A 20,801-nucleotide genomic window follows, 5' to 3' on the forward strand; every position below is an offset into this window, starting at 1 on the left:
CATGAAACCATGAAAATGAACCCGTTTTTTCCTCTTCATTTCCACATAAGCATAAAACATGTCCATCACCATTGTTTTTCCTGTACCTTAAAAATAAAAAAATTTTAAAAAATTAAGAATACTATTAAACAGTATGTACTGATTGCTGTAATGATGGTTCATTAGCTTTGAGATAATGAAACCACACTCTTCCGCTGGGAAGCTGAAGACTATGTCACTTCTTTAGAAGGGAGAGTTTACTTTGTATATTAAACTAGCTAAAAATAAAACGTTGATATTAATCTTTTCTGTTAAAATTCTGTTTTTAGGAAATACAACATTTAGTTAATATTACAGGGGCTATTTCCCCCTGAAAACTATTTTCATAAACTGGCAAGATTTAGTCTTCTCTTCTAAAAGACATTAGCATAAATAAAATAACTTAAGTAATTAAATATTTATTGGGTCATTACTATGCAGGAGGAATTGTTTTAGGCACTATGAGAAAATTCAAAAATGAAAAATAAGAAAAGGGGCTGGGCATGGTGGCTCACACCTGTAATCCCAGCACTTTGGGAGGCTAAGGTGGAAGGGTTGCCTGAACCCACGAGTTCAAGACCAGCCTGGACAACACAGTGAGAACCCACCTCATAAAAAAAAAAAAAAAGAAGAAGAAGAAGAAGAGAAGAAAGGTGAAAAATAAAGATTAGTATCTAACATATATATTGAAAAGGAATCATATATGTAGATTAGAGCTGGAGAGCTGCCAATTAGAACACTTCCATTTTTTAAAAACAGAATATAGATCTCTCAAAATAAGGCCTACTTGAGGAAATTCTGATACGATCAATCCTTATAATTAAATTATCTAATTTTCAACACTCTAAAACTTTTAATTTTAATTGCATTAGTACAGTAGGACCCTCTTATCTGAGAATTCAGTTACCCAAAGCCCATAATCAACCACAGTCCAAAAATATTAAATGGAAAATTCCAGAAATAAACAATTCATAAGTATTAAATTGTGCAGCTATCCTGAGTAGCACGAAGAGACCTCACACCATCCCATTCCATCCCACCCAAGACATAAATTATACCTCTGTCTAGCATATCCACACTGTATTCACTACCGTCCCGTTAGTTACTTAGTGGCCTTCTCTTTTAAAAACATAGATATACAGGGTTCTGTACTATGTGAGGTTTCAGGCATCCACTGGAACTATCCTCTGTGAATAAAGGGAAACTATTGTAATTGAATAGCCAACAGCCTGAGCATTTAATGCAGGTATGCACAAAATGCCTTATTCCCTCACAGAAAGTCTAGGGCTTTCGGGTCAGTGACCCAAGCTCAGTTTGTACCTGGCATTCTTCAGTAAGCCAGGCCAGCATGTGCTGGTCCAGTCTCACATCCTCCCTACTTCCCCGTCTCCCACCACCACAAGATTACTTCCTGTCTAGTAATTCCTTTGCAATTACTAGAATCCAAAGGCACTTCAGGAAGTAAGAAGATCTGAATCCTATCTTTTGGGTTTCCTCCATGCCACAAGATAACACTGGGTCCATGCCATTTGAATGTCAGAATGTTTTTGTATATGAACAAACAATTCACCAGACATTTTTTTAATGAAAAAGTCACTTTGATGGAAAGTCATTCATTGCAAAAATATTCAGTACGGTATCTCTTGATATAGTGATTAGCAGATTTTAAATAATTGTATTTACCCAGAAGATTTAATAAAGTTTCAAAGTCTGATGCATGTAGCGTAGTATACTTATAGATTCAGAGTAAAGTCATGAATTACCTAACCAAAAATGTATTCACTAATCATTAGGGCAAAGCAAATTAAAACTACAAGATACCACTTCACAAACATTAGAATGTCTATTACAAAAAAAAAAAAAAAAAAAAAAAACCCAGAAAATAAGAAGTGTCAGCAAGGACGTATAAAAATTGCAACCTTGTGCATTGTTGGTGGGAATAATAATTGTACTGTCACTGTGAAAAACAGTATGGTAATTCTTCAAAAAATTAAACACAGGCTGAGTGCAGTGGTTCACACCTATAAGTTCAGCATGTCGGGAGGCCAAGGAGGGAGAATCACTTGAGCCCAGGAGTTCAAGACCAGCCTGGGCAACATAGCAGGATCTCATCTCTACTAAAAATTTTAAAACTTAGCCAGGTGTGGTGGCACATGCCTATAGTCCCAGCTACTCGGGAGGCTGAAATGGGAGGATTGTTTGAGCCCAGGAGTTCATGGTTGCAGTGAGCTATGATCGTGCTACTGCACTCCAGCCTGGGCAACAGAGAGAGACTTTGTGTCCAAACAAAAAAAGAAAAATTAAACATAGTGTGACCACAGGATCCAGCAATTCCACTTCTGAGTGTATGCACAAAACAACTGAAAGCAGGGATTCAGAAACTTATTCTTCAATATTCACAGCAGAATTATTCACAATAGTCAAAAGATGGAACAACCCAAACATCCATTAATGGATGAATGGATAAACAAAAAGTGGTATACACATAAAATGATACAATTGGCCCTCTGTATCTATTTCCACATTCCCAGATTCAACCAAGAGTGGATCAAAAATATTTTTAAAATAAAAAATACTGTGCGGAACAGGCGCAATGGCTCACGCCTAAAATCCCAGCATTTTGGGAGTCCGAGGCAGGCGGATCACTTGAGCCCAGGAGTTTGAGAACAGCATGGGTCACATGCCAAAATCCCGTCTCTACAAAAACAATATGAAAATTAGCTGGGCATGATGGTGCATGCCTGTAGTCCCAGCTACTCAAAGAGCTGAGGCAGGAGGATTGCTTAAGCCTGGGAGGTGGAGGCTGCAGCATGCTGAGAAACCAGCCACTACACTCCAGGACCTGGGTGACAGAGCAAGACCCTGCTTCAAAATAATAATAATCACCATCATCATCATCATGTAAACAAAAAGCAATATAGCATAATAACTATTATAACATTTATGTAACATTTACATTGTTATAAGTAATCTAGATGATTTAAAGTATACAGGACAACATGCAAAGTTTATATGACTTGAGCTTCCTCAAATTTTGGTATCCAAGGGGATCTTGAAACCAATCCCCCATGCATACCAAGTATATTAGCCATAAAAAGGGATCCAACTCATATGTAATACACAATAATATAAATGAACCTTAAAGATATTTTGCTAAGTGAAATAATCCAAACCCAAAAGAACAAATATTGTATGATTCCGTTTACGTAAGGTACTGGAAATAATCAAATTCATAAAGACAGAAAGTAGAATGGTGGTTGCCAGGACCAGAGGAGTCAGGGGGTGGGATGTGGAAAACATGGGAGAGAGGCAGAATAGGAAGTTATTGTTTAATGGACACAGAGTTTCAGTTTGGGAAGATAAAAATGGTTCTGAAGATGAGATGAATGCTGGTAACAGTTGTACAACAATGTAAACAGACTTAATGATACTGAATTATACACTGAAAATGTTTAAAAGGGTAAATTTTATGTGTTTTGCCGTAGTAAAAACAATTGAATATATTTTTAAAACCTATAGTTAATATGCTTATTTGTAAAAGACTAAACACTTATCCCCTATAATTTGACGCAAAGATGTCTACACTCACTACTTCTATTCAGCATTGTACTGGGGGTCCTAGTAGTGCAAGGAGGCAGCAAAAAGAAATAAAAGGCATAAAAATTTAAAGAAGTAAAACTGTCTTTACTGACAGATGACCTAATTGTATATAAACAAAAAAATCCTAAAGAATCTATCAAATCACCACCAGAGTTAATAACTAAATTTAGCAAGATCATAGATACAAGGTCATCAAAAAATCAACTGCATTTCTATAAACAGTAACGCATATAATGACATTTTGGTCAACAATGGACTACACAGGCTGGATGCAGTGGCTCACGCCTATAATCCCAGCACTTTGGGAGGCCGGGGTGGGTGGATCATTTGAGGTCAGGAGTTCGAGACCAGCCTGGCCAACATGGTGAAACCCTGTCTCTACTAGAAGTACAAAAATTATCTGGACATGGTTGTGTGGGCCGATAGTAACAGCTACTTGGGAGGCTGAGGCAGGAGAGCTGCTTGAACCTGGGAGGCAGAGGTTGCAGTGAGCCAAGATTGTGCCACTGCATTCCAGCCGGGGCAACAGAGCAAGACTCTGTAAAAAACAAAAACAAAAACAAAAAAACAAAGGACCACATATACAATTGTGGCCCCATAACATTACAACGGAGTTAAAACATTCCTATCACTTAGGGACATCATAGCTATCATAACATGGAAGCACAATTAATTTTTTTTTTATAAATTTAGTGTAGCCCAAGTGCACAGCACTGATAACATCTTGTATAAAGTAGTAAACAGGAATGTCCTCAGCCTTCGCATTCAGTCACTACTCACTCACTGAATCATCCAGAGCAACATCCGGTCCATTCATGGTCAAACAGGCATCCCATATTTTATCTCTTAGACTGTGTTATTACTGCACCTTCTCTGTTTAAATATGTTTAAATACACAAATACCACTGTGTTACAATTGCCTACAGTATACAACACAGTAACATGCTGTACAGATTTGTAGCACAGGGGTAATAGGTTCTATAATACATCCTGGGTGTGTAGTAGGCACATGTATCCCTGCATCCAAGCCAGGCAGAACCTATCCAAGCTTCGTAACTCCTAACCTTAAAACCAGCCTACCTTTCAACTGGTGAAATTAGAGCCCAGTGTCAATGTGAAACAGGTGAGGTGGAACCAGGAGGCAGCAGAAAAGGGGCTGATAAGCAAAATGTACTTTTATTCTCTTCTAATGTACTAGAGAAATCATTAACCCTGCCATCACCACCGCAGTTGGCTGGTCAAGAGCTGAGACTTTGTTGTGAGAAAGCCAGCTGTAGGGTATGCATGAAGCCACAAAATACGACGACTGCAGCCTTTGGCTTCTACATGGGATGTGATAAACATTTTATAACAAAATATTTCATTTCAAGATTGAACCATGATAATAATCCCTCCAACTCATTCATCAACTCTACTGCAGCTCTCAGGATTTAAGGTCCATCTGAGTCAATCATCTCAACATATCCATGAAGAAAGAGGTGAAGTGAGCAGGACAAAGCCCAAATAGAGTGCAAGAATGAAGAGTGGAAAGGGAGTGCTCCCGGATAGGTATTGTCTGTCCCATGAAGTCTCCTTAAAAATTTATTTATTTAAATTTTTCTTAAAAACATAAGAGATGAGGTCTCGCTATGTTCCCCAAGCTAGCCTTGAATTCCTGGGCTCAAGCATGTTTATTTTTTTATGTTTACTTCTGTATTTTATTTATTTATTTTAATTTATTTTTGAGACAGAGTCTTGCTCTGTCACCCAGGCTGGAATGCAATGGTGTGACCTCAGCTCAATGCAACCTCTGCCTCCCAGATTCACGCGATTCTTCTGCCTCAGCCTCCTGAGTAGCTGGGACTACATGCACCTGCCATCATGCCAGGCTAATTTTTGTATTTTCAGTAAAGACAAGGTTTCACCATGTTGGCCAGGCTGGTCTCGAACTCCTGACCTCAAGTAATCCGCCCCCTCAGCCTCCCAAAGTTGCTGGGTTTATAGGTGTGAGCCACCACACCTAGCTCAATTTATTTGTTTATTTTTAAGACAGGGCCTCACTCTGCAGTCCAGGCTGGAGTGCAGGGGTGCAGCCTCAACTCACTGCAATCTTGATCTCCCAGGCTCAAGTGATCCTCCCACCTCATCCTACCAAGTAGGTGGAACCAGAGGCACACACCACCATGCTCAGCTAACTTTTTAATTTTTTTTGTAGAGATGGGGTCTCACCCTGTTGCCCAGGCTAGCCTCAAACTCCTGGCCTTAAGTGATCATCCTGCCTCAGCCTCACAAAGTGGTGAGATTACAGGCATGAGCCACCATGCCCAGCCTTCTTAAAATATAATATCTGTTTTCCAAGTCCAAAAAAGGAAAAGAATAAAGAACAAGAGCTTATGGTGGTATTTTGAGGCTGCTCTCCCAGACAGAGAGCCCCCCAAAATGAAAACTTGATCTTTTATTAACTACTTTGTTTCATTTTTGAGATGGGGGTCTGACTCTGCTGCCTAGACTGGAGTGCAGTGGCATCATCATGGCTCACTGCAGCCTTGACCTCCCAGGCTCAGGTGATTCTCCCATCTCAGCCTCTCCAGTAGTTGGGACTATAGGCACATACAAACACACCAGGCTAATTTTGGTATTTTTTGTGGAGACAGGGTTTTTCCATGTTTCCCAGGCTGGTCTTGCACTCCTGGGCTCAAGCAATACACCCGCCTCAGCCTTCCGAAGCGCTGGGATTACAGGTGTGAGCCATCATGTCTGACCTATTCTATTTTAAAAGTAGTCTGAACTAAACTTATTATAGCCACCAAAATATCCGTCTCACTTCCCATTTCAGAATTCCTTTCTCTTCCCTTCTCTATATTATAAAGATGTTTCCAACCAAAGGTTGCCACATACCCAAACTATATGAACATCCCGTATTATCACATCTTTTCTATTGCTATCAAGCACTTAGATGAGTGACATGTAATGTGCCTTCCTTCAATTAGTTACTATATGGCTATATTTTCTAAACTAAAATTCAACAACATTCATAGGGTTTTAAAAAAAAAGGTCATTTTACAGAAGTGGAAGCAGTTATGCTTTATTAACCATCTCCATTTACGGTCAGGTGGTTAAGGTAACAGGAGGAACAAAGTTGTTGATTTTAGCGATGACTGAATATGAAACTGAAGGTACTGGAAGTAAATGTTCTCAGGAGGCAGAGAATCATTAATGGTACACAAAGGTACAGAAACAAAAAATCAATCAAGTGTCTGTTATAAATTCCTTTCTAAATAAGAAGTAAGTATACAACGGTCTCAAAAGTACCAATTAGCCAATGAACTAAGAAAAAGAATAGTTTGAGCTTTTCTGTAACTTTCAAGAACTTGAAGAATTTTAATGGGCAATCTCTAATGCTCACTTTTGTGAGCTAAATTATTCTCTTTTATTAGATTAGCTAAATCTGGAAATATAAAATGAACATTCAGTGCAAGGCATCAGTAGACAAATTAGAAAAAGAAGGAGGGGGAAAGAACAGTTTTATCTTTAAGGCACTAAAACTACTTATTCGATGCCCATTTTTTTTTTCTTTTCCTAAAAATTTCACTAAGATAATATTTGCTGCCACCACTCCCTCATAACGCAAATGTGGCTATAGAGAAGCCTAGAGTGTGAATATTAGTTTAGGTCCAAAACTGATCTTGTTACATGTGAATGTACGTTTTGAGTATACCAAAAGAAGAAATAATTGATTGACAGTAAACTGAGGGATTACAAAAAATTAAAATTAAAAAATTAAAAAAGACATCAAAGAAATAATTGAAAGCAAGGAGGCAATAAAGCCAAGCAGAAACCCCTTCATGACATCAGTGACTGAAGGTAGCCAAGGAGAGGTTTAAGAATAGGAGAAAAGGATTTGTTTGAAGAAAATAGAAACCACAAAACAGAGTATGTCAGTAAGAATGAGGTCAAGGAAGACTTCATAAGCAAGACACTACATGATTAGGAAAGCCTAGAAAGAAGTGACCACTCAGAAGGTTTCCATCAAAGTGTGAATCTTTTTCTACCCAACGTCTAGAACTGGGAGACCAAGGAAATGTTACCACCTATGCATTCAGAGTATCTACTATCAACTAAATTAAAGATAAGAACAACTAAATTATTCATCTAAGGGCTTAGTTTAGTGAGATACCATCTCAGTTACAATGGCGATCATTAAAAAGTCAGGAAACAATAGATGATGGTGAGGCTGTGGAAAAATAGAAATGCTTTTACATTGTTGGTGGAAATGTAAATTAGTTCAACCATTGTGGAAAACAGTGTGGCAATTCCTCAAGGATCTAGAACCAGAAATACCATTGGACTCAGCAATCCCATTACTGGGTATATACCCAAAGGATTATAAATCATTCTGCTATAAAGACACATGCACAAGTATGTTTATTGCGGCATTATTCACAATAGCAAAGACTTGGAATCAAGCCAAATGCCTATCAATGAAAGACTAGATTAAAAAAATGTGGCACATATACACCATGGAATATTATGCAGCCATAAAAAAGGATGCATTCATGTCCTTTGCAGGGAAATGGATGAAGCTGGAAACCATAACTCTCAACAAACTAACACAAGAACGGAAAACCAAACACTGCATGTTCTCACTCATAAGTGAGAGTTGAACAATGAAAACACATGGACACAGGAAGGAGAACATCACACACTGGGGCCTGTCAGCAGATGCAGGGGCCAGGGAGGAATAGCATCAGGAGAAATACCTAATGTGGATAGCAGGTTGATGGGTGCAGGAAACTACCATGGCACGTGTATACCTATGCAACAAACTTGCACGTTCTACAATTATAGCCCAGAACTTAAACTATGATTTTTAAAAAATGCAAAAGAATAGCTTGAACCCAGGGGGTGGAGGCTGCAGTGAGCCGAGATTGCACCATTGCACTGGGCGACGGAGTGGGATTTAAAAAAAAAAAAAAAAAAAAAAAAGAACAGTTTATTTTAAAAAAAAAGTATTAAGCTGAGTTAATGAGTAATGGAATCCTAATAACCTAATAACCTATTTATAGATGATTTCCTTCCCTGAGATTAATTACTTAATACATTAAATAATGTTTGCACCCTAACACGGTGACTAATTCTTCCCTAGACTACAGCCGTACCCTATAAGAAGTAAAGTAAAAGCTGAGATAACTGCCCTCTCTCCCCTTTCTTCTCTCCCTACATTACCCTGCCTCATTCTATTCCCTTGCTGGTATAGATTGAGGGATAGAAATAGAAATTATCCCTGAACAAAAGCTGGGAAACTTTCTGTTTTGCCCACCAAAAACTTATTTTAATACACTTACCAACATCTCCATAAACATACAGGCCCCTTGGAGGTTTGCTCCTTGAAAAAAGCTGCAAATTAAGAACAAATTATAAATCTCTACCATGCAAATAATTAAATCTAATCATTTACACAGTCTTCCTAACTGTCTTATATACAGGACCAATAGGGGCTATTTATCTACAATAAGAAAAAACTTGATGTAAAAGTCTGTAAAGCTGAAATATTATGCAGCCTTAAAAAGGGAAAAAACTCTAACATATACATGAATGAACTTTGAGAACATTATGCTGGGTGACATAAACCAGTCACAAAAAGACAAATACTCTGATCCACTTACATGAGGTACTTAGAAAAGACAACAATTAAAGAGACAGAAAGTAGAAATCAGGCGCTGTGGCTCATACCTATAATCTGAGCACTTTGAATAGCTGAGGTAGGAGGATCACTTGAGCCCAAGAGTTCAAGACTAGCCTGGGCAATATAGGGAGACCTCATCTCTACAAATAGTTAAAAAGAATTAGTCAGGCGTGGTGACACCTGTGGTCCCAGTTACTCAGGGGGCTGAAGTTGGAGGATTGCTTGAACCCAGGAGGTCAAGGCTGCAGTGGGCCGTGTTCACACCACTGCACTCCAGCCCGAGCAACAGAGCAAGATCCTGTCTCAATTTTTCTTTTTGATGCAGAGTTTCGCTCTTGTTACCCAGGCTGGAGTGCAATGGCATGATCTCGGCTCACCACAAGCTCCACCTCCCGGGTTCAAGCAATTCTCTTGTCTCAGCCTCCCAAGTAGCTGGGATTATAGGCAGCTAATTTTGTATTTTTAGTAGAGACGGGGTTTCACCATGTTGATCAGGCTGGTCTCGAACTCCCGACCTCAAGTGATCCACCCGCCTCGGCCTCCCAAAGTGCTGGGATTACAGGCGTGAGCCACTGCGTCTGGCTTCAATTTTTCACACATACACATACACACACACACACACACACACACACACACACACGCTACTAAAAGGGGTTGCCAGGGGCTGGAGAGAGGAAGGAATGGGGAATTATTGTTTAATGGGTTCAGAGTTTCAGTTTTACAAGATTAAAAGAGTTCTGGAGATAAATTGCAGTGATTCTTACATTACATTATGAATGTATTTAATACCACTGAACTGTACTCTTAAAAAATGATTAAGATGGTAAATCTTATGTGTGTATTTACCACAAAAGAAAATTAGAAAAAAAAAAATGCTGTGAAGCCCCTCTTAGGATTCAAAACAGGAGGCAATAACCACAGTGGCCCAAAACGAGGGGTTCACAATCACAACTTGAATGCACATCCCCTCTACCATTTACTAGCCATGTAGTCTTTCCCTTCTTTCCCAGATGGGCTCCCCAAACAATGGCAGCTTGGCTCAACTTCAGCAATTAATAGAGTACAGTAGAAGAGTTTTTCTGGAGAAACTGAATCATCACCAGATAAAAAGGCCCCAAGGCACTTAGGTTGGTTGAGCTTCTCCCAAAGAAAGACTTAGATCCCTACCAGGTTACCTTCTGGTAAAGCACACCAGTCACCAAGCTGGAGCTCTCAAGATGGAGCTTCAATCAGCTTATTAGTGCCAATGGTCAATAGATACTTGGAAAAAAATTCCAAGATAAAAGTCAGATATCAGAACAAATATACAGAGGGGAATAAACTCAAAGGAAACAGAGGACTATCTAGACAGCAAAACAAACAAACAAACAAACAAACAAAACCCCTCAAATATAAAAGTGGGCCAGGCATGGTGGCTCACACCTGTAATCCCAGCACTTTGGGAGGCTAAGGTGGGCAGATTGTTTGAGCTCAGGAGTTTGAGACCAGCCTGGCCAACACAGCAAAACCCCAACTCTATAAAAATTACAAAAATCAGCCAGGCATGGTGGCACACTCCTGCAGCCCCAGCTACTTGGGAGGCTGAGGCGGAAGGATTGCTTGAGCCCAGGAGGTGGAGATTGCAGTGAATTGAAATCACACCACTGCACTCCAGCCTGGGCAACAGAGCAAGACCCTCTCTCACTCATTCAATCAATAAAAATAAAAGTGAAGAAAATATAATAATATACTGAGGGAAAATAAGAGAGGGTACTAAAACTATATAAAGCATAGCAGGAGAAAGAAATTGTCTCTTCAATAAATGATGTTTGGGAGGCTGAGGCATTAGGATAGCATGAAGTCAGGAGTTTGAGACTAACCTGGGCAACAAAGCAAGACCCCATCTTTACAAAAAAAAAAAAAAGTCGGCCGGGCGCAGTGGCTCACGCCTGTAATCCCAGCACTTTGGGAGGCCGAGGCGGGTGGATCACGATGTCAAGAGATCAAGACCATCCTGGTCAACACGGTGAAACCCCGTCTCTACTAAAAATACAAAAAATCAGCTGGGTATGGTGGCACGTGCCTGTAGTCCCAGCTACTCAGGAGGCTGAGGCAGGAGAATTGCCTGAACCCAGGAGGCGGAGGTTGCAGTGAGCCGAGATCGCGCCATTGCACTCCAGCCTGGGTAACAAGAGCGAAACTCCGTCTCAAAAAAAAAAAAAAAAAAGTTGTTTCAATTGAGGAAAAATGATTACCTACTTATCTATCCAATCTATTCATCAAGTGTGAAAATGGAAAATTGCCCTTTCATATATTCAGGGTATGAACAAAACTTCCCACTAAGCAAGAAGAAAATGTAGGCTCTGTGAAATGCAGAGGGCCCCTGGGAGGGAAAAAAGCTTGTCAGAGAAAGGCCTGCTTCCAGGACCACAGTGGCACTGCAGGTCAGGAAGGCAGTCAGGTCCAGAGCAAAACTGGAAACTGGAGGGCTCTGGGAACAAAGCAACATGGAACTTCTCTTACCTAATGCTATTATCAACCAATACAACCAACTTGAATTTTGTTCCACTTAGAAGAGTAACCTTAAAACTCTGCAGCGCTTCCTAAACATCTGTGCAAAAACCAAGGTATGATAGGGTGGAGTGAATTCAGAAAGGGAGGGTAAGACAGAAAAAAAGCAAAGATTATGCCACTTAGCATCAACCAGAGTGGTCAATAATTTGGCAGAGAACATTCTCAAAACCTAGCTTTCAGGGTCTCATCCATAATGCTTTTGGTTTTGTCGTATTTTATTTTATTTATTTTAGAGACAGGGTGTCACTCTGTCATCCAGGCTGGAGTGCAGTAGCATGATCGTAGCTTACTGCAGCCTCGAACTCCTGGACTCAAGCAATCCTCTTGCCTCAGCCACCTATGTAGCTGGGGCAGGTGGGCACCACTACATCCACCATGGCTCATGCCTATAATCCTAGCACTTTGGGAGGCCAAGGCAGGCAGCTGACTTGAGGTCAGGAGTTTAAGACCAGCCTGGCCAACATGGTGAAACCCTGTCTCTACTTAAAATACAAAAATTAGCTGGCCATTGTGGTGCATGCTTGTAACCTGAGCTACTTGGGAGGCTCAAGTGGGAGAATCACTTGAATCCGGGAGGCGGAGATTACAGTGAGCCGAGATCATGCCACTACACCCAGCCTGGGCAACAGAATGAGATTCTGTCTCAAAAAATAAAGAAACAAACAAACTATCCTGCAGAGATGGGGTCTCACTATGTTGCCTGGGCTGGTCTTAAACTGCTGCTTGGGCCTCCCAAAGCGCTGGGGTTGCAGCCATGAGCCACCATACCTGGCCTGTTTTTCTTTTATAATTTGTGGGTTCATTCCAACCTGCCGCAGAAACCTCTCTTGCTTTCCTGTTCCTTTTGGCTTTCTTTCTCTATTGAATGTAGCTCGTACCTTCTAGATCTCACTAAGGTCTAGGCCAGACAAAAGGATCTTCTTTGCTTTGGCTCTGCCATCTGGATGGCTTCCTGCTGTCTCTCTGCATGTTAACTCTCCATCTATTCTTAAATCTCCACTCAAAACAGTTTTCTATGCCTGCCAAAACTTCTTAATTTTTCTTGTTTTTTTTTGCTGTTGTTGCTTATATGAACCATTATCATGTACTGGTTATCCTATTTTCAACTTGCCAGAAAAAGCATTATGCTCTTAATTTTAGAACAGCTTCAAATTGGAAAACTTGCATAAAACCTAATAATGTCTAAGTATATTCTGTGTATTTGAAATCTTTTGAAAGCAGCATTTTGTATTAGGTAACTGAGTGTCATAGCAATTCATAATTCTTTGCAATACATTTTGTGGGAATAGTTTAAGGCCTATTCTAATACTGCTATATGCAAATAGGCTGAATAAATGAAGTTCAGGCAAAAGAAATGAACAAAGATAGGGGGAAAGATTGCATGGAGAGAGCTGAATGCTGCTAAAAAACCGAAGAAGTTGGCTGGGCATGGTGGCTCATACCTGTAATCCCAGCACTTTGGGAGGCCCAGGCAGGTAGATCACTTGAGGTCAAGAGATCAGGACCAGCATGGCCAACATGGTGAAACCCCATCTCTACTAAAAATACAAAAATTAGCTAGGCATGGTGGTGGGCACCTATAATCCCAGCTACTCAGGAGGAGGCTGAGGCAGGAGAATCACTTAAACCCAGAAGTCAGAGGTTGCAGTGAGCGGAGATCACACCATTGCATTCCAGCCTGGGCAATAGAGTGAGACTCCGTCTCAAAAAAGAAAAGAAAAAGTTGCACTCAGGGTCCTCTATTCTATTTTTTCCTCTCAACTCAATATATTTTAGCCATAGCACTTTAGCAAACACTGCTATATACATATATATTATACATATATATAACCTATATAATCTGTCATATTGTATATTTTATAGTAATAATTTAGATGACAAAGAGATACCACTGTGCCAAAGAAAAGATCCTCAAACATCTAAGATCACAAATACCTTGTATCTCATGAATACTGTATAAGATGGAGATTTTAATATAAGTAAATTGATAAACAAAATGAATGCCCTTCTAATGAGAATCAATAGACACAGACATAGTCTATCTAAACAATATTAGATACTCCAAGCATTTTTACTTGGAGAAACAAGCTAACATTCTCCTAATAAAAATTTCAGTTTTCTAATAATTATTAAAATTATTTTAAGGGGCTTAAAAATCTATTTCTTAAGGGAAAGATGAGAGGATCAAATGGAAAACAGTAAGACTAATCAGAAGGCTGTAAAATTGGTCCTAAAGAAGTTTTTGAATTTTTTTTTTGAATTTTTATTTTATTGCGTTTTAGGTTTGGGGGTACATGTAAAGAACATGAAAGATTGTTGCATAGGTACATATATGGCAATGTGGTTTGCTGCCTTCCTCCCCATCACCTATATCTGGCATTTCTCCCCATGTTATCCCTCCCCAACTCCCCACCCCTCACTGTAACAGTAGTGATTTCAAGGAGAATTAGGTTTATGGGATTTTCTTCAAAATGACTGTCCCTTAGGAACCCACATCATTTGCATGCTCCTAATTTACATTTTCTCAGAACTTAACACTATTTTTCTGTTCTATTAAATTTCCTTCCTTAAATTTAATACCCTATAACTTGTCCTATGTCTCAGAAATCAGCTGTAACATGGACCATGAACTCCACTCTTGCGTTGTTTCTCGGTGCTGGTTATTCTCCACGTGCTCCCCTCCCCCAATGCCTTCTCCCTCCTGCCTGTACCCCAAGAGACTGACCTTTCTGGCTGATTCAGCCCATGGGATCTATTCCTTGCAGGAAATAGGAGCAAGGGCATAGAAAGGAATGGGTCGTTCCCTCCCATCCCCTTCCTGCTTCAGAACTGTGTCTCAATAGAGCCACATTCCTCCAGACCAACAGACAGTCCATCCCTCAGGCCAGAGCTCCAGCTCTCACCAGGCTCCTCCTTTGCCTTCCATCTCTTGTTTGCTGCCTTAAGCCTGCCCATGCCTCTCTAAGTATTCTCTAAATTTGGTCTTTATTGAAGCATCTGCTGTGAATTGTTTTCTGCCAGGACTCTGATAATCTTGGACTCCCAAAATGCACACATGTAACATTAGACCCAAACTTTAAAATCTGAAATAATTTTCTCTAGTGACCAGTTATAAGATTTTTCACAAGTTACCTGTAACTTAAGGAGTCTATAAAGTAGGATGATGACAGTTTCTCTAATGGGCTTTTGAAGACAATCCAGTGGGATCAACTTTTTGATTGTTCGGATAGATCGTAAGCTTAAGGATGATGTCGGAAGACAGTGATAACCTACCACCTACCTCCACCAAGCAAAAGAGATATGGCAGAAGAGTATTAGAGTTGAACCCAAAAGATCTGGGTATAAATTCTGGCTGGCTATTTATTAGCTAGGTGACCCTGGGTAAGCCCTATCAACTCTCCAACCTGCTGTCTCCTTATCTGTTGGGTGCAGGGTCCGGCATAGGGAGTTCCCCCTCACTGCTCACCTCTGCTTGTATAATCATGCCAAAGACTGCAAGCATTATGTGCTTACCAATACCTGTTTATACCCAGACCTATAATTCATGAAAAAAAGAAACATCACACCCTTTGACATACCCCTCTCAAAGATCTGAACAATACAATTAGTAAGCTCAAGCAATTTACATACATATAAACTCTAAACTCAATAAACCAAGAATACATCCAAGAACAAGCAGCACAATTTCAAATACAGTCCATATGCTAAGCCAGAAAGAAAACTTCAATACATTCCAAAAAATCAAACGTACTCTAACCATAATCTAATAAAATTATAAATGATAAAAAGATAGCTAAAAATACAAAAATCTCATACTAAGATATATGCCCTCTCATGAACTTCACCCAGATTGTTAAAGATTGCTGGAAAAAATCTGATAGTCATGCAATGTGGACCTTCTCTGTAGGCCCTCCATATTGTCAACAATTCTGTTTCCCTGGTGAGTTCACTGTGTCTCTGCAAAGAATCTCTAGAACTTTCTTAGTTCCCATTAAGCTAAACTGCATTTCACTCATCACTTTCAGATGATGTCTCCTACTTCTTCGTAAAGAGAGAACAGAAGGCATTGGGTTGAAAGTCCTTCAACTTCCTATGTGAAACTGCAATCCCATCCACGTCTGTACGCATCCATTCCTCCTCAAATGGAAATGGAAACAGTTCCTCTTCCTGTATTAGTGTTTGATTTCATATCCCATCTACCTTCTCAGGAACCAGGACCCATCAAATCAAATTGCGCTTCTCTTGTAATCCTTCTTAGCAACAGCTTTATAAGCTGTTGATTTATAAAATGTCTTCCAATTTATTTACTTCTACAATCTTAAAGTGTAATATTTCATAAAACATAGGCCCAGAGACCATAAGGGAAAAAACAGATACCTTAAAAATAGTGAAATTAAGGCAGGGTGTGGTGGCTCACACTTGTAATTCCAGATTTTGGGAGGCCAAGGCAGGCAAATCACCTGAGGTCAGGAGTTCGAGACCAGCCTAGCCAACATGGTGAGACCCCATCTCTACTAAAAATACAAAAATTAGCGAGGTGTGGTGGCACACCCCTGTAATCCCAGCTACTTGGGAGAGGCTGAGGCAGAAGAATCGCTTGAACCCGGGAGGTGGAGGTTGTAGGGAGCTGAGATCATGCCACTACACTCTAGCCTGGGCAACAGAGCGAGACTCCAACTCAAAAAAAGAAACAAAAAACACTGAAATTAAAATTTTCTGTTAGAAAAAATCCTAAGCAAGGAAAAACAGCAAATAAACTGCAAAAAAAAAAAAAAACTGTGTCAGTTATTTCAGACAAGAACACACAAGAGTCCTATTCAGCCATAAAAAAAGAAAGAGATCCTGTTACTTGTAACAACATGAATGAAAGTGGAGGTCATTATATTAAGTGAAATAAGCCATGCACAGAAAGACAAACATCACATATTCTCACTTATTTGTGAGATCCAAAAATCAAAGCAATTGAACTCATGAACATAGAGAGTAGAAGGATGGTTATCAGAGACTGGGAAGGGTGGGGGCAGCTGGATGGAGAGGGAAGTGGGAATGGTTAATGTGTATAAAAAAATAGAAAGAATAAATCATACTATTTGATAGCACGACAGAATGACTACAGTCAACTTAATTGTAGATTTTAAAATAACTAAAAGAGTATATAATTTGTTTGTAACACAAAGGATAAATGCTTGAGGGGCTGGATATCTCATTCTCCACGATGTGATAATTTCACATTGCATGCCTGTATCAAGACACCTTGGCCGGGTGCGGTGGCTCACGCCTGTAATCCTAGCACTTTGCGAGGCCGAGGCAGGCAGATCACAAGGTCAGGAGTTTGAGACCAGCCTGACCAATGTGATGAAACCCCATCTCTACTAAAAATACAAAAATTAGCTGGGTGTGGTGGCACATGCCTGTAATCCCAGCTACTCTGGAAGCTGAGGCAGGAGAATTGCTTGAACCCAGGAGGCGGAGGTTGCAGTGAGCCAAGATCAAGCCACTGCACTCCAGCCTGGGAGACAGAGCAAGACTCTGTCTCAAAAAAGAAAAAAAAAAAAATCTCATGTACCCTATAAATATACACACCTACTATGTACCCACAAAAATTAAAAAGTAACTTAAAAGAATTTCAGTGGCACACCTGTAATCCAGCACTTTGGGAGGCCAAGGCAGGAGGATCACTTGAGGCCAAGAGTTCAAGACCAGCCTGGCCAACATGGTGAAACACCATCTCTACTAAAAATACAAAAATTAGCCGAGTGTGGTGGCACGTGCTTGTAGTCTCACCTACTCGGGAGGCTGAAGCACAAGAATCATTTGAACCTGGGAGGCAGAGGTTGCAGTGAGCTGAGATCATGTCACTGCACTCCAGACTGGGCAACAGAGCGAGACTTCATCTCAAAAAAAAAAAAAAAAAAAGGAAGAATTTGTTTATTTTTTCTTTTTTTTTTTAATTGTACTATAGGTTCTGGGGTACCTGTGCAGATCGCGCAAGATTGTTGCATAGGTACATACATGGCAAGATGTGTTTATTTTCTTAATAAACAAAGAGCTTTTATAAATCAATCAGTAAGAAAAACAACTGCAAATGGCTTTAACAGTTGAAAGAATAATCTCATTCCCAATACAAGAGGTATGATTTAAAATAATAATGAAATACCATTGTGGCAAAAATCTGAAAGTCTGAGAGGACACCATATTAACAAAGATGTAGGAGGACAGGCGAGCTCATAAACTGGCAAGAATATGAGTTATTGCAATCTCTCTTGAGGCAATTTGACATTGTCATCAGAATATAAAGTATATATGAGCCAGGCACAGTGAGGAGCACCTGCAGTCCCAGCTACTCAGAAGGCTGAGGTGGAAGGATCGCTTGAGCCTAGGAGGTCAAAGCTACAATGAGCTATGATCATACTACTGCACTCCAGCCAGGGTGACACAGCGAGACCTTGTCTCAAAAATCATCATCATCATCATGATCATAAAGAAATTTCTTATCAAAGTTTGAACTCTAAACTATAAGAGGACCTCCTCGTGGCAGGGATAGTGGCTTAATTGCCTAAGCACCTATAAAGCAACACACACAGTAGACACTAAAGGGTGCAGAATATGCCATCCCAAAATATATCACTTTGGTATAAGGATTGTTTTGAACTAAAGACGCTTGAAAAACAGTAGATGCAAAAAGGACACTCTGATCTCCCCTTTTCTTAGGGAAAAGGGAGGTAAAATACGGAAAAGATGCCTTCCCTATACCAGATGGAAAAGGAAAAGTTCTTATGACCAGAGATGGGGAGTTGAGACCAAGAAAAATCTGTAGAAACAGACTTTGTTAAAATAACTTTTATATTCTATTAGTCTCCTCATACCTTTTATTTATTTATTTATTTATCTATCTATCTATCTATCTATTTAAATTTTTTGAGAGATGGGGTCTCCCTATGTTGCCTAGGCTGGACTCAAGCTCCTAGGCTCAAGTGATCCTCTCACCTCAGCCTCCTGAGTAGCTGGGGACTCCATATATTTTAGTTATTCTCCACGATTGCTACTCTGTTCAACCTAGTAATAAGCACTTGGGTCTATCTGCTTTTGAGGTCTTCATTTTCCTATGGGGACTCCTGGGTGCATATAAAAACCTGTATGCTTTTCTTCTGTTAATCTGTCTTACTTCAGTTTAATTCTTGGGCCCAGCCAGAGACCCTAAGAGATTAAGAGGTAAAGTTTGCCTCCCTTACAACACTCAAAAATAAGTGTTGCATCAATGCCTTAATGAATTACAGGTAATGGTAAGAAATATATAACTTTCTGGGACAAACTTATGACAGGAAATTGTGAAATTTGTATAGAGACTACACACAGAAACAGAAGCGGAGAGATGCCCTGTTGTCATAAAAATCTCCTCCCCTCAGTCCTGGTATTGGGTTTTGTTGAGTTTCCTGCCACCTGAGCCTTCTGGTAACACCAAGGACCAAAGAAAGCAAAGGAGGCAGCAAATTGCCCCAATTACCAGTATCCAAATTCACTCCTGGAGTATAAGTACCACCATTTCCTGGAGCAGGAGTCTCCTTCCACATAGCAATGGCCACCAGGTAGAACGGCTAATGCAATATGGCTGAGTGACCACTGCCTTATTTACACAATTGGAGCTGCAATGGTTCTGAAAGGAGTATGCAGTTTCTAAGCACGTTGGCACAGTAATTCTTTATACAACTCCCAAATCATTCCCTCTGTCCTCTGATTATAGATTATTAGCAAATGGAAATTAGCTTCACTCCTATGAACAAATTTAATACATCACATAATTTTTATATTGATGGCACCATAGAGATCCATCCCTGAGGGTTAAGAAAAAGCAGGCTCAGAAACACTGAATGAGTTGTTCATAATAATCCAAAAAAGGAAAAATTCTAAAATGGTGATTTCCATAATCAAGATTGTTCATTAATTACTGCTACTGTTCAAACTACTCTTTAGAACTACAAAACATTCTTATTATATCAGGACTAACAGAAAGTAGCCAATGCCAAGGATATTCCAAAATAATACAAGATTCTGGAGACATCTGTACGTTAGAACCTCTGCAGCACAAGATATAAAAGAGCACTGAGGCCGAACACAGTGACTCAAGCCTGTAATCCCAGCACTTTGGGAGGCCGAGGTGGGTGGATTACTTGATGTCAGAAGTTCGAGACCAGCCTGGCCAACATAGTAAAACCCCATCTCTACTAAAAACACAAAAATTAGCTAGGTGTGGTGGTGCATGGCTGTAATCCCAGCTACTCTGGAGGCTGAGGCAGGAGACTCATTTGAACCTGGGAGGCAGAGGTTGCAGTGAGCTGAGATCATGCCACTGCACTCCAACCTGGGCAACACAGCAAAACTCTCTCTCAGTAAATAAATAAATAAGAGAGCATTGAATGTCTTCAAGCCAGAATTCAGGATGTGTGTTTTGGGAATGGGGTCTCGCATCTTTTGTTGTGCTCTCACTATATGTCAGACACAAAGAATTCCTGTGAAGCAAGTAGGGTTTTCTTTTTCTTTTTTTTCTTTTCTTTTTTTTTTTTTTTTTTTTGAGACAGAGTCTCGCTCTTTTGCCAGGCTCCAGGCTGGAGTGCAGTGGCCCAATCTCGGCTCACTGCAACCTCCGCCTCCTGGGTTCAAACAATTCTCCTGCCTCAGCCTCCAGAGTACCTGGGACTACAGGCGTGCACCACGACACCCAGCTAATTTTTGTATTTTAGTAGAGATGGGGTTTCACTATGTTGGCCAGGATGGTCTCGATCTCTTGACCTCATGATCTGCCCACCTCAACCTCCCAAAGTGCTGGGATTACAGGTGTGAGCCACCGCACCCAGCTGCAAGTAGGGTTTTCTAAAGTTTACTGCATAAAGCATTACTTCTGCATTATGTTTATGGATGTTCATTTTAGAAGAGGCCATGTATTCAAGTTAGAGAAACACTGAATCAC

The 20,801-nt window shown here is 40.1% G+C and overlaps 1 protein-coding gene across 4 annotated transcripts in view; it reads right to left on the minus strand.

Moving 5' to 3' along the window:
• Positions 1–20,801, minus strand: part of AFG1L (AFG1 like ATPase) — a 220,197-nt gene that overhangs the window by 151,570 nt on the left and 47,826 nt on the right. For 3 of the 4 annotated variants that reach the window (XM_017543728.2, XM_037743948.1, XM_037743947.1), the window contains exon 3: positions 8,943–8,994. In XM_017543728.2, coding sequence (XP_017399217.1) covers positions 8,943–8,994 — 52 coding nt within the window. Of the gene's footprint in view, positions 87–8,942; positions 8,995–20,801 lie in introns of all 4 variants that reach the window. The other variant, XM_017543729.2, reaches the window with a different exon arrangement.

Source organism: Cebus imitator, unplaced genomic scaffold, assembly GCF_001604975.1.
Source record: "Cebus imitator isolate Cc_AM_T3 unplaced genomic scaffold, Cebus_imitator-1.0 Scaffold160, whole genome shotgun sequence".
In the NCBI taxonomy this organism is placed as follows: Eukaryota; Metazoa; Chordata; class Mammalia; order Primates; family Cebidae; genus Cebus; species Cebus imitator.